This window comes from Vespula pensylvanica, chromosome 24 (genome assembly GCF_014466175.1).
Source record: "Vespula pensylvanica isolate Volc-1 chromosome 24, ASM1446617v1, whole genome shotgun sequence".
Lineage (NCBI taxonomy): Eukaryota > Metazoa > Arthropoda > Insecta > Hymenoptera > Vespidae > Vespula > Vespula pensylvanica.
This window is the reverse complement of record NC_057708.1, coordinates 3,173,094-3,187,740: the sequence shown is the minus strand read 5'-3', so window position 1 is coordinate 3,187,740 and position 14,647 is coordinate 3,173,094. Positions and strand designations below refer to the sequence as shown.

At 36.0% G+C, this 14,647-nt stretch overlaps 2 protein-coding genes across 3 annotated transcripts; both read right to left on the bottom strand.

The window, feature by feature from the left end:
- Positions 1-124: 124 nt before the first annotated feature.
- Positions 125-5,500, bottom strand: LOC122637024 (myosuppressin). Its single transcript, XM_043828832.1, has 3 exons — positions 5,006-5,500; positions 868-1,069; positions 125-351 (listed from the first exon to the last, which is right to left on the bottom strand). The coding sequence occupies exons 2-3, from the start codon at positions 1,061-1,063 to the stop codon at positions 257-259; spliced, it is 291 nt and encodes a 96-aa protein (XP_043684767.1). The 5' UTR covers positions 1,064-1,069; positions 5,006-5,500; the 3' UTR covers positions 125-256.
- Positions 5,501-7,799: 2,299 nt separating this feature from the next.
- Positions 7,800-14,599, bottom strand: LOC122637005 (acyl-CoA synthetase short-chain family member 3, mitochondrial). 2 transcript variants are annotated; one of them, XM_043828791.1, is made up of 13 exons: positions 14,297-14,599; positions 12,163-12,320; positions 11,065-11,230; positions 10,667-10,956; positions 10,495-10,591; positions 10,204-10,412; positions 9,909-10,137; positions 9,718-9,828; positions 9,437-9,636; positions 9,070-9,215; positions 8,638-8,860; positions 8,317-8,492; positions 7,800-8,163 (listed from the first exon to the last, which is right to left on the bottom strand). In XM_043828791.1, the coding sequence occupies exons 2-13, from the start codon at positions 12,173-12,175 to the stop codon at positions 8,068-8,070; spliced, it is 1,956 nt and encodes a 651-aa protein (XP_043684726.1). In that variant the 5' UTR covers positions 12,176-12,320; positions 14,297-14,599; the 3' UTR covers positions 7,800-8,067. The 2 variants fall into 2 exon arrangements, with proteins under 2 accessions (XP_043684726.1, XP_043684727.1); XM_043828792.1 differs by lacking the exon at positions 14,297-14,599 and adding an exon at positions 12,920-13,385.
- Between the last annotated feature and the right edge of the window lie 48 nt (positions 14,600-14,647).

Below are 14,647 nucleotides of genomic sequence, written 5' to 3'. Positions count from 1 at the left end.
CAAAGGTTAAATGACCTAATTAGAAGCGACAATAAGGATGCATAGATATGTATATAAATATATTGCATGAATTTAAGGGAAGTAGAAGTAGCAGTTAAATATAAGTTAAAAATAGATAAACAAATTCGATGCAACGCAGAGACCACAAGGTTTGATTTTATTTTTATTATTTCATAGCTCGACAACGATAGAGATTCACAGATGAGGACAGAAGATTTACATTGAATCGTTTTGGAAGTTACTTCGTCGATGGAGGTTAGCGTCGTCTTCCGAAGCGCAAGAAGACGTGATCGACGTCTTGTCTCTTAACACCGCTTCCTGGTAACGGGTTGTTCTCTTGAAGAACTGAAACTTTATTGAAAATTTGCTGTACTTGGACCCGTGTTAATTGCGTTTCTTTTCTTTTTTTCTTTTTTCTTTTCCTTCTTTTTTTCTTTTCTTTTTTTTCTTTTCTTTTTTTTTCTTTCTTTTCTTTCTTTTTCTTCCCAATGGACAGTAGAGAGCACGATCTACGACGGATCAATCGCCAACGGCGCTTCGCTACAGGCTATAATTGTTCAATCGTGATCGTACAGTATTAAACATGATTGCACGGTCGTCACGTTCGAGAGAGGAAAATCAAGTATCGGTCGTTGGATTCGCACAATTCCTTTGTTTCACCGATCATTGATTGCGTCTTTAGCAAATGAAAACAATTTCACAATTTTCATGTAATCTTCGATTTTCTTTGACTGTCGATAGGAGTTTGTACGAATCTATACGAGTACTTTATCGCATACCTTTTTTTATCTAAGTCATTTGGAATCGTCTTTTTATTAATCTTTTAAAATGAAACTTTTCGAAATGGATTATATAAATATCAGTTACCCTTATCGTCGACATAACTTTCCATCGCAGATTGAATTTGATATATGGTGGAGAGAGCCGCACAGATTTTTTGTACTTTCGGTGGTACTTCGTCGAGGAAGCCGGGGCTACACTGGGCCGGTGGCATTGCGAAAATTTCTCCGAATAAAATCGAGAGGGCGACGAGGGAGACGACAATCTTAATCATCGAGTTCATGATTTCCTGTAAAAATAAAAGAAACGATAAAGGATCAGAGAGAAAAAATTGCAAGTAAAACGATTGAAGGAAAAGTCATTGCGTGGTTATATTCGACGAATTTTCAATGTATTCTAGACTATTTTTCGTTTTATTAACTAGTATCGTTATAATAAGATTCTAGGAAGGATTATAAATAATTGAATCATCGTCTAGAAACGCAGCCCTTGTTCCAAAAATTTGGTGCATCCCCGACCCGATGCCAAGAACCTTCCTGGCACGATACCAATTCTTATTGGTACGTCGTCATCGTAACCACTCATTTTCAAAATTTCGTAGAGTTTCGTATTAAGATTGACATTGAAAATATATCTCAGAAGAAATTTGTGAAAAATTTCTTGCGTTCTTTTATGCACCGCTTAACATCGATTCATCACAAAGAAATCATGAGGAAAACATTTGATGTTATACTTAAAACTAGACACCGAATGTAAGGAATATCGTTGTCCTTATTTTTATGATATTGAATTGCTTATCGATTAAGTTTCTTTTTATTGAATGCGCAGGCAAAAATGTTTCTTTCTCTCTTTTTTATCGCTTATAAATTTTATTATTTTCGCGACACGATACAAGACAAGAATTGTAAAAAGTAAAAGAGAAAAGCGTTCGGAAAAGACGATAAAAATAAAAGAAATAAATTTTATTTTGCATACTGCTCTTTTGCATCTCGAATTTCCGCTTTTCTAATATGAAGACAATGATCGGGGACTTTTATTAAATTCGTATCTTGTGTGTTTTTTTATGAAAAATCGCTTAGGAATAGTTAAAAGAGAGGAATTTGAGACGATGTTCGGTCAGTATAGAATACGAGATACGATAGATGCCGTCGGAAAAGAGCGTTCTATTACAAAGAATGCTAGAAAGAATGCCATTCGAAAATGTCGAGTAAATAAAGCTCGTTGATCTGAATGCGATCTTACAGTAAAACTCGATAATCCTCTTGACACGAGGACTGGCGTGCGTGCTCGGATTCTCCGATACTTTTCCTTGGCGTTATCTTTACACGCGATATCGAGGAGACGTGGGAAGCAAGTACCCTGGCTATACTCTATAACCAACCCTATAGTTAAATTGCCGAGTTGAGCGTTCTTCTCCTTCGTTTTTCGATTAAATTTTTGATCGGAGTGATAAGTCGAGTGAGAGAACAACGTGATGAGCCTAACGGATTCGAACATGGTTAGATATTCGTTCGTGAAAGGATTATTTCATCGTTCTTTTTGGAAATAGTGTGTGTGTGTGTGTGTGTGTGTGTGTGTGTGTCTAGAATGTTAAAGAAACCGAAGACGATTTCTTCTATATCGCAGAAAGAATATTCTCTTCAACAAAATATCTTTTTGATTTAATGAATTCTTTTCTCAAATTTACTTTAAAGTGAAAATGTTTCTTTTTTTTTTCTAGTAAAATTGTGTGGAATAAGATAACGTCACGTAAAAGATGAGAAATCGAAGCTGTATTTTATTCCAATTTTGATAGGATTCTCCGAGGTAGATTCTCGAGGTAGATTCTCGAGATAGATTCTCGAGGAAGATAGAAGGTTCAAGCAAAGTAGCTGCTCCTTAGGTTGGTAGATAGCTTTGAGATACGTAGAAGTAACAGGTGGTCTGGATTCATTACGTCTCGAGTCGGAAGTCGCGACGGTTATGTTACAAACATGAATATTCCAAGAACTTGGTCAATTTCAGTTATCTACATAGAGATGTGTACGTACACGTCTGCGTATACGTTTGTATTAAATTTGACGTCGAGACAAAAAGGATAGGGAAAGATATGAGACTCGATAGCGAATATATACCAGGATAGATACCCGAGGACAATTTTCCCTTCTTTTATCTAAGTCTTGCAAGAAAATCGTCTTGGAAATCTTTTCTCGAGTTATTGCACACTCTATTGCCGAGTCCCCCTTTAATCGTCCACCGCAATTAGACTTTTACTCGCTCACATTCCCCAGAGACACCTGACACCAAAGCTACGACTCTGGCAAGGAAGACTTTTTATTGGCTCGACTAAGAAAGTTATCTCACGATTCTTTTTTTTTTACGAAACTCTCATGATAAAAAGAAATGGAAAGAAAAACAAAATGTCGTCGATCGGGGTTGCACACGGTACATTTATTTCATTCTAATGGAATTTTATATTTTCTAAGAGTTGGGGGATTTTTTCGAACAGATGCGATACACTATTTCAAGATGTCATAAATTTTTTATATAAATTCGTTTCCTATCGATACCTATCATCCTTTCTCTCTCCCTCCCTATCTCTCTCTCTCCCTTTCTCAAAAATGTTACGGCTAAAAATGACGAAACGTTATGTGTTTGTGGATGTGGATGTGTACGACGCAGAATGAAATATCTTGTGATCGTCAAACTTTGAGGGCAAACAGTATATTATCGTCTTTGAAACTCGCCTCTCTCTCTCTTCCTCTCTATCGATATTATTAATTCGTTAATCTTTGAACGACTTTGTAACTTTTGCAACTTTGTTAATTCGAAAGTTTTCTAAGCTCATGACTGCACAAAGAATATATGAGGAAGAGTTTGAGTCGATCGAAAGACACGTCTTCGTCGTCTTATCAGAGTATATACGTATATTGGATTTACGTACGGATTATACGTTCATCGCTTTCTAAGTAGCCTTTATTAACGTAAACCGGTCGCTTGGAATCGTTCGGTTAGTCTTTTTCAAATGACAGAACGATCTTCGCGTTTCCTCGATACGCGAACTTCCTCATTTCAAATTTGTAATTTCCAAGTAGTTTCAACGACGGATATTAGAAATTAATGTCAAATCTCCGGCTTTGATGTTGAACCGAACTTTACGCAATCTGTGAATTCCCAAAGCGAATTTCGTTTCTTCTTTGTTCTATCGGTTATTCTCGGAACGATAATTTCTTTTTTTCGTTTTATTATCTTTGATAGGTTTAGAAAAGATAGAAAATAAACGAAAGTAGTTTGATTTTGTATCGATTCATAATGAACATAAATATTAATTACTACTACGATATTTCCTTGAAAATATATCTTTACTGTTATCGTATGAGAAATATGACATATACATGAACTTTCTACGATACCAAGTACATTATTAGGATAATTTGAGGTTTTTGGCAAAAGCGTTAATGCAGTCAATAATTGTAAATTCTTTTGTAAAATGCGATAAAAATGATATTTTATTTTCAGTTGTAAGAATAGTTTATCACGGCTAGTCGGTAAAGTTTAAACCTCTCAAACGATATACGGAATACCTGTTGCATCGAGCCCCTCAAGGCACATTGCTCATATTGCACGAGAATCGGTCGACTTAATGATACCACTTTTTTTCTTTTTCTTTTTCCTTTTCTTTTTCATTTTGAATTTTATTTGTTTCGATCAATAACGGATTTCTAAAGAAGAAACGACTTCCGGTCTCGTTTCTTTTACGAATAATATATTTTTATCGCAGCAATTGTATAATCATTCGAGATATTATTAGATGCCAATATACGCATATATAGATATGACAGTAAATCGTCATAAAACAGAATTAATTAACTGCAGACAATTGAAATTGACTTGAGGTTCTCATTCTTTATTGAACATTCTTTTAAAATCGTGCTTTTATCTCGTAAAGCAATATCAAAAATTTTGCGTATCCGATATTACGTACTAATATTTTTACAACATTGACACACTTAAGAAGGAAAAGAATTTTATTCGCGATTGAAACAGAGAAATTCAATTCAGGATCGCGAATAAAGCTACGCATATGACATACGCACACATATATGCACACGTAAATATATACATACCTGCATATGTATTCAATGATGCACAAGAAGGAAAAAAAATGTAAAGAAAGAGAGCGAGAGAGAAAGAAAGAGAGATGGGTTGCTGCTTCGAATATGAATAATTTCAACGTGCCACTCACCCCTTGTATCGGTGCAAAGATGCAACAGGCTGTCGAGGATTCGTACACGTCGATGCGAAAGCACGGGTTTACTTTATACGAAAGAGAGAAGGAGAGAGAGGGGGAGAGAGAGAGAGAGAGAGAGAGAGAGAGAGAGAAAGAAGCAGAAAGAGGAGAAAGAGGAAAAGGTTGAGAAAACTAGAAAGAGAGACACGCGATAAAATAAAAGCTCTTTACCGGCGTTTGCAAAATTTGAAAGTCGTTATATTCGCGAGATGATTTGTCTTTCGTGTTCTTGTATCGAGCAACTCGTGGAGTCGATGATTGCAGTGATAGTGGCGAGCACCCCGAAGCAACAGCCCTTAAATACGCGCGACCCAGACTGGCATGCGCGTTGTTCCATGAGACGACAGAGGAATAGTTCGCACACGCATGGAACGAACGTGTCTTTCACCTCTTCCTCGTTTTCTTTTTCTTCATCTTCTTCTTCCTCTTCTACTACCTCTTCCTCTTCTCCTTCTTATGCTAATGTACGATTTCATTCGATGTTCCTTTATAAAAATTTCATGCTAATTCGTCGACTGCGGTGATAATGGAAAAAAAATTGCATAACGTGGCGCTAACACCAAAGACACGTAAAAAACTGAATAAGGTGAGAAATTAAACCGTCTTTGCGGATATAGAATTTTTCACCAAAGAAATCATGTTTTCATCTCTTTTTTTTTTATTATCTTTATATAACGAAGTTTGATAATAAAGGTTAAAGGTACGTTTGATAAGGTAAGAAAAGGACATTTCGTCATACTTTTCGTCGTTTATTTTTACGATCGTTAAGACGAGTCAATTTAGAAGACAGTTTATCTTATCGCGAATCCCATGGCGCTGTCAATTAATAAAGGAATAATCGATGAACCATGAAATGTATGACGGAACGAGGCCTTGCTCTTTCAAACGTCGTATTTATCTAATTGTTAAGGTAATTACAGAATATTCCTTTGTCTTTCATTGCGATTGATATGAAAATCGAATTAGGCCAGGTTTAGTCGATTACCACTTTTTCTATAGTTACAGTTTTTCACGCGAAAATCTTTTACAAACGAATAGTATCTATCTATCGAAGAGCTTACACAAAGTTTGGATTTGCCAACGTAATAAATCGATCTTTCTTCGTCGTTAATATATGAGCGATCATTCGAGTTCGAGTATAAATCATCTGCCGGAAAAATTAATATCTTCTCGTAATATCCCTCTTTAAAATACGAACGTCATTGATATGCATCACTATGGCACGGCTGATCATTCCCATGTATTATCTACTTGCTTATCTTCTTACGGATTCTAGGTATTAGTCCTATCGTCCGATTTTATAGTGTACTTTCACTTAGAAATTTCATCAAACGAATTTCACCGAACTTTAATCGGGAAATGTCATATGATTTTGCCGGCATGGTCCTCCATGTATCTTCGTCTGAGTTTAATCGATATAATTTTTCGAATAAACATTATCAGCTGACATACATAGGCAGACGTATATATAATAGCACGTAAACTCGTACTTTTAACAAAAAAAAAAATCGTTTAAAACGACATTTTCAAAACAATCGATGTAAAGTACGATAGGAGCATTTTTCTCTAAAACTCGAAAGACGAGGACGTAAGTATTCCGTGCAGCCGACACTCGAGAATTAATTAACGCTAGCCGGTACATCCATCTATTCATCCATCCATCCAACCATCCATTCATCCGTCCATCCATCGTCGCACGGGGATGATACAAGCTCGAGGTAATTAAATCGCGGATTTGCATTCGTTAAATGCGTTAAAGAAAAGGACGAAAGACATTGTGTACGCACGTATACAGCGTTCTCTTATCTCCCTTTTCTCTTGTAAATTTGGAAGGAAAAGAAGAAAAAGCTGACGAAAAATTCTTAACTCATAATGCGAATATGTAGAAATGTTTACCGTTAAAAAAAGAAGATAATATTCTCAAATTTTATATCGTTATCTAAAAGGAAATTGAATTTCTTAGCGTATCTCGGTTCGGAAAAATCTATCATCGATATCAAGCGATTAATACGAGAAATTCGATTCCAACAGTTCGACTAGATTCTGTCGAACGACTTATTTCGTAAGCAACAACAACGAGGATGATGAAAAGAGAACTATCGAGCAACCATCTGGGAGAATTTTCTTACTAATAGAATAATAGATACGCGTTTCGTATCGTGTTTTGCTGCTGGCAATGCGAAAGAATCTCGAAAAGACACGAAGATGCGTCGCACACCTGTCACGTTACGTCGAGCTAAGCGTTGGCAGCGGATTTCACGCTGCGATTCCGATGAAAATGAATTCACATGCCACGAATACACACACACGCAAATAAATACATGTGTATTCGACGAGATTCAAGCAGTTCGTGGGAAAGGAAGTTGGGAGCCTCTGGACCGTGTTATCCTTGAAACGTGAATTAGAGTGAATACTGAACAAGATTAAGGAACGCCCCCGAAGCTTCGTACGTTTCCTTATTAGCAGGACATAGCGTTTTGAGATAATGTACGTACATCTATATATATAGAATGCGTGTTGCTCGATTAAACATAATGTAAAGTTAATTAGTTAAAATTGAATTAACCTTTATTTCAACCTAAAATATTGAATTTCTTTGTTTTCCTTTTTAAGAAGGTGGAGAGTATATCTAAAGAATTTTTTTTAAAACCGCAAAGTTTCTGTTATTTTACATATATCCGATTATAGTTTTCAGGGAAAAGGTTATTGTTTGTCGAACGATAATAGAGAATAGAAAAATTTCTTGAGATTTAAAATTCGATTAAATAAATAATATTCCTCTTATCAACAGACATTGATTCATACAAATTCTTTCTTTCTTCCTTTCCATGGAATGTACACGCAACAGCTTTTGATCCAAGGTTAAATTAAAAGAATCGAGGTTATAAGAAAATATCATAAGTAACAACAAGAGCACTTGACCTACGTATGTAAATGTGAGAATTGATAAATAATTGAGAAAAAGGTACAACGGAAGGATAAGCAAAGGTCTAGAAACAGTATCGAGGATCGTAGTATCATTCCGGATCCGGCGCTTGTTCGGCGTAGCCCAATTTTTGAAGGACCGCTTTTATTTCACGGAACACTAAAGGATCTTCGACCGTACTAGGTATCTGCAAAAAGATTCATCGGGTATAGAACCTCCTCCTTTCTCTCTTTCTCTTTCTTATCTATTATTTTCCTTCATCTTTTCTGACGTCTTATTTCAACGATAATCGAATATTAAAAGCAAAAATATCACAGAAGATATGATATCGCTTTAGTACCTTAACTTGTTCAGAATTTGCCAATTTGGCAATGGCTTTACGCATAATTTTTCCAGAACGTGTTTTAGGCAAAGCATTGACGGAACCAACGATCCTAAACGATGCGATAGGACCAATTAGTTGTCTAACGTTCGCGATCAGTTCCTGGTTGATGTCTTCGTTCTTATTGGTCGTTCCTAAAAGACGTAGAAAGCATAGAGCATTCGCGTTACTATTAATACGCTTTGATAGAATGTTTTTCTTTCACGCTACGTCACCTCGAGAGAAAGTATAGACATAGAGATAGAGAAGAGATATATAAAATGTGGAATACATCTTAACCTTGATGCTTGACGTAAAGGCAAAGTGGGATCTCGCCTTTAGTACGATCGAGAACGCCAACGACTGCGGCGTCAGCGACGTCAGGATGCGCTAAAACAATATCTTCCAGAGCAAACGTCGATAAACGATGTCCGGCAACGTTGATGATGTCATCGTCGCGAGCAGTTACATAAACATAGCCGCATTCATCCATATAACCAGCATCCATCGTATCGTAATATCCCTAGAAACGATAATAATTAGAGAGAGAGAGAGAGAGAGAGAGAGAGAGAGAGAGAGAGAGAGAGAGAGAGAGAGAGGAAGATTACGATCATGCCTACGTGACAATGACTCTAAAAGCGGCACAAATTACAGAGGCATGTAGGATAGTTGTAAAAGAAACGTTTGGAAAAGGTCGATCGCAACTATCGAGAATAGATGGAATATCTTTACCGGATAAGTCGAGAAATAAATCTCGTTGAATCTCTCGTCGGCGAGATAGAGGGTAGAGATGCAACCAGGTGGCAGAGGTAGCTTTATAACGATTCTACCGAGCTCGCGTACCGCCGCATTGTTCCCATGTTTGTCGAGTATCTCGACTGTAAAAGAAAATGGTGAGAGTATGGCAACGTCCAAGACGCATCATTCTCGGAGATCGAGAACGTTTACGGCTCTTTCGGGAAATGTTCGAGCTGCAACCGACAACGAAAGTACAGTATTGTATACTCTCCTTCCATTCAAGGAGATACTTTCACGAAATATAACTCTCGAAAGTGTCCAAACGAATCTGTTTTACTTTTGCGAATGAACGAAAACTCACTGCGGTAGCCAGGAACCGGTAGACCTGTGCTGAACTTTGGCAAAGAGCAATCCATTCCGTATCCAAGACACAAAGCGGTTATTGGGTGTCCTGTTTCCGATTGCCACCAATGATTTATTACAGGCACATTGAATATACTTTCCACCCACGATTTTGTTTCGTAATCGCAATATTCCCCGGCCACGAATATCGTCTGCAACCTAAACGTTTACCATCGATAGATTTATAGATTTTATTTTTTGCTCATATCGGATCGTTTAAACTTGAAGGATCGAACTTACGATTTTACAGAGTATTTTCTACCTAGGAGACAATCAGGATCAGCACGTTTCAAAACTCGCAGTGCCGTTGGTACGCAGAATAGAGCATTTACTTTATGCTGATCTATTATTCTGTAATAAAGAAACGTCTCAAAAGAAAGGATTAAAATTTGGATGAATTTTATAAAGCGTAATCTTATTAGCGTATCGACCTAAAGTATTGACTAGCGTCGGGTGTTCTATCGGGTTTTCCTTCATACATCACACTCGTTGCACCATAGACTAAAGGACCGTAACAAATGTAAGAATGTCCGACAACCCAGCCCATGTCCGAAGCACTCCACCAAACCGAATTTTTATTCATCCCGTAAATAGTCTTCATTGACCAGCTAAGAGTTGCCAAGTGACCACCGACTGGTCTTAGAATTCCCTTTGGACGACCTGTTGAAACGGTCGATTTAAATTGAGATAAGTTTTTATTCGTTCTATCATTAAATGTACGACTACCTGTCGTTCCTGACGTGTATAATATGTACAAAGGATCGTTAGCCTCGACCGGAACGCAAGGATGGGCTTTGGCTTTACTCAAAATTTCCTCCCAATCGTACTGATCAGGAAGGAGCGGACTGGCCCAGATATTGTTCCTTTGAAAGATAATGCATTTTGGTGTTTTCACGGATATTAATTTCAAGGCATCGTTCAGCGCCGTGGTATATCTGGAACGGTCATTCAAAGGTATACTTAAATGTTTATCCAAAGTCATTTAAACTCTTTTAAGTAGAAAGAATTTGACATTACGTAATAATTTTGTTAGGCTCCAGGCCGCAGCTGGCAATAACGATCACCTTTGGTTCCGCGTGATCTATTCTATTGGCCAGCTCATTTGCAGCGAATCCTAAAATTCATTGGAAATGGGAGAGAAAGCCGATCGTATTTAGGAATGTTGAATAATTCTAATCGTTAAAATTACCTCCGAAAACAACCGAGTGAATAGCTCCGAGCCTGGCAATGGCTAAAATGGTGATTACAGTCTCGGGTATAAGTGGCATGTAGATGACAACTTTATCGCCTTTACCAACTCCAATATCAGCTAAAGCGCCGGCCAGCAACGAGGTCTTTTCCAACAGCTCATTGTAGGTCACTTTTCTGATAATCGAAGTTTGTGGACTGTCATAAATGATGGCTGTTTTCTCACCGTTACCAGCCTCAACGTGACGATCGACAGCATTGTAGCAGGCATTCAACTCTCCTCCGACGAACCTATGAGTATGTTCGATTTTTTTTCTTCTGTTTCTTTTGTATTTTTTGGTTCTTTTTTCGTTTACTTAGGAAAGCAAGACGACTAGCCAGGAGAATAGCATTACTCACCATTTGGTAAAGGGCTCGTTGGAATTGTCGAGGACCTTGGTCCATGGCTTAAACCAATTAATCAATTTTCCTACCTCTGCCCAAAATTCTTCAGGATTCTCCAAAGATCTCTTATAGGCATCGCAGTAAAGAGCGGAATGCTTTTTATGCGAGTCGAAGGTATTATCTAAAAATAGTAATAATAAGGAATCAGATCAAAAAATAGAATTTCGACAAATTGCCGTGTTGGTTCGAAGAGTGACAAAAAAAAAAAAAAAACAATTCCCTTCTGGATCAAATTATATTTTCCTAAAACTGTCTTCGCTCGTTCGAAATATGTTTGATTAGGATTTTTCGAGTCATATATGTCACTTTAAAGCGCGTCTTAGACTTCTGTAATTTGCGTTATGTGACAACGGCTCATAAATATTTAAGGGTGTCACGTAGAAGGCGCCAACTTACCGACATTTTTTACCTCTCCTCTTGAATAATACATGCCAAACCCGCTGTTACAGAGTTCATAGTAATTTCCTACGCTACCCGCACCCCCTTTTTATGTCTCGCCTACGTGTTTCTTTCCGTGTATCATGAATTACGGTAGCTGTCTACGTTTGCCTTTAATATTGCTGAGAACTACGTTGCGTCTGTGTGCAACTCGTAGAATTTGGACAAAATATAGTATTATATTACACCATCTATCTAACTGTAGATTTTCTTTTTTTTTCTGTCTTTTCTTTTCTTTTTTTCTTTTTTCCCCGTACAAACGTGCGAATTCATTGATACTTTTTGTTGTGAATCACCCTGTTTATTTAACACGTTAAACTTTTACAAAGAATGGTATTTCATTTAAAATTGTGCAATGATATTCGATCGACGAATTTCAATGAGAGAATGTTTCTAGAAGAAAAACGTAACTAGAAGTGAATTAAATAATACGAATCAAAATGGATAATGTAGATGCTTATGTTATAAAATATATCATGACGACGTCACTACGATATATATCATAATTTTTTTTATTTTCTCCATTATTTCTTAACCATTAATTAATCAATTAATTAACCATTATTCTTAACAATTGGTAGAGAATTCAAAGAGCAAAAGCGTTTTTTCACTTACCATTCTTATCCATCTTTCTCGTGATCTCTGGACGCTCGACTCGTAAACGATATTATCCAAGTTCTCGGCTGTCTTGGAATCCAAAAAGTTGGATTTCAATTGATGGAAACGTGGATCAGACGCGACAAGCCTGTGTTATTGAGTTATGTGTTTCCAAACTATGATAAAAAAGAAAATTTCCAAAAGATAATTGCCATGCAATCGTTTCAAACAAGCAGAAGCGAGCATTTTAGCATATTTTATCGTTGATATACATTGTTATACAATTTACATCTCGTCATTACAATTATTGTATCTCATAAATACAAACGAAGTTGCGAATCAATGGAAAATTTTAAGGGGCGACCAAGATCATCGATACGAGATATGACGAGCGGGTGATGATAGATGAGTATAGTCATCGTTAGTAACGAAAGAGTTAAGAGTAACAAGATTTTTAATCGAAGAAACGAAACGTTTACTATTAAAACGTGCACCAATTACGCAAGATCAAATTATTTTAAGGATCTTTTTCGGTTAAGCAAAGAAAACGATATCTCCTATGATATTCGAGATTTTATCCTATTAAATGTAGGCCAAATGTTAATTAATATTTATTTAACATCTTATCTATGTAACATTATAGAATCATTTTTTTCATTTACATATATATCCTATACAAACGTTACTAAGCACAATTGTAGCTGTGATGTTGTACATAGATAAACTCATTTGAAAGTTCTGTTATCGGTAAATTGCGCCATTTTACAAGTCCTACCTTTTCTTCGTAAACGATTATCTTTACTGATTAGCACGTATATTCCTTAAATCGATTTAATCGGACCTACATTCCCTATTAGATATTGTCTCTTTCTCCGTGAATTTCTTTCTTTTTTTTTCTTTTTTTTCACTTTTTCACTTTTTCCCTCTTGCGATCATCCCACCGCTATTTTTGCGCGTGACTTCGCCATCGTCCAAGAATTTTCTTCAGAAATATCACTCGCGTCTTCTTACGTTTAGAAGTTGTTACGTTTACTGCGTGATTGAGAATTTTTCTAAGAATGGAGAAAATCGATTTCGAGGAAATACGAAATACGAAATGCGTCTTTTACGAGCGCGATAATATAAAGTTTACGAGCGTGTACGGAATCAACTGTTTTACTTTCTTTGACACGGTTGGAATTATGATTCAAAATAATATTAGAAATTTTTTTTATCATTCGATTTGTGTTTCTTGATTTTTGTTTTTCTTCCTTTTTCAATCGATAAAATCGATAGAATTTTATATTTCTCTTTTAGGTTTATTCTTCTTTTTGGTTGGAAAGTTAGTCGGGGAAAATTTTCATTGAAAAATATCTTGGGTGTATATCTACGGAATTTCGTTACGGAAATACGATGTGGAAAGACACGCACGAATTCGAGTACGTTTTTATTGTTTTCGCGAAGTACATCGTCAATCTATTTACTTATTACTTTCCTTTCAATCCCTCCCACGTGTTTTCTCGATCGATTGAGTGAATCCAAATAATACGTTCAAAACGATCCAACGTGATAGAAATAATAAGAAATAATCTGTATAAATCAATGAAAAGAACTTTGACACATATATCTTATGTAACTCTATCAAAGGCGTTCGAGTGACTAGCAAATTTCTTTCCTAGTTTTGACTTATCTTTTTTATTTAAATGTTCGACTTTGAACATTCGAGAAAAATTGTAAAATCGAAAAGTCGATGACTAATCCATTTCGATCGTGAGAAAAAGCAGATTTCGTTAAAGTCGAATTTTGAAAGAAAAAAGTAATTTATATATATATATATATATATATATATATATATATATAAGAAAAACATCCAATTGTGTAAATAATAATGACAGATAAATCGGTTAAAAAAGATGTCATAATTACATATTTATATACATATAAAATACAAATTAGCTCGTTTATCGAATGATTAACCAACAGGAATAAGGTGTATCATTACATTTATTTTTATAATTACGATTGAAATCAATCGTAATTAAATGTTGAACGGAACTCGAAAATAGGATGAATTTTTTTGTAAAATCTTGGTCTTACTTTTAATATAATATATCTATGTCGTATGTCGATACCCTTGTTGTCTATCTTCTCGTTCGAAAATACTACTTTATACCTTCGTAATACAGAAGAAATGCATGTCGATTGGTCGGTGCTTTGAAACTTTTAAACGAACTAATTTTTCAACGAATCTCTCTCTTTTTCTCTCCCGTTTGTGCACTCGTCGACGAAAGGTACGTTATACCGTCTATCAAAATGGAAACTGATCATTATTTTAAAGACTACAACGAAGTGAGTATGTAAAACTAGCGATCACATGATTACCATACTTTTTGATCCCTGGGTCATTGATTCAATTATTTTTTTTTCAATCGACTATTTCACGTAGCCATAACAAATATTGAAACAACATTCAGTAGATTGAAAGTATCGAAATAAATATACCAAACGATCCATTTATGTCATA

What these genes read in the sequence shown, in the direction of transcription:
- LOC122637024 (XM_043828832.1), bottom strand. Translation starts at nt 1,063, where the DNA reads ATGAACTCGATGATTAAGATTGTCGTCTCCCTCGTCGCCCTCTCGATT. An exon ending in AAGTTATGTCGACGATAAGG is followed by an intron (nt 352 to 867) that starts GTAACTGATATT and finishes TTTTCAATAAAG; the next exon opens with TTTCAGTTCTTCAAGAGAAC.
- LOC122637005 (XM_043828791.1), bottom strand. An exon ending in TTTATTTCTCGACTTATCCG is followed by an intron (nt 8,861 to 9,069) that starts GTAAAGATATTC and finishes TATCGTTTCTAG; the next exon opens with GGATATTACGATACGATGGA. An exon ending in CCTTTACGTCAAGCATCAAG is followed by an intron (nt 8,493 to 8,637) that starts GTTAAGATGTAT and finishes TACGTCTTTTAG; the next exon opens with GAACGACCAATAAGAACGAA.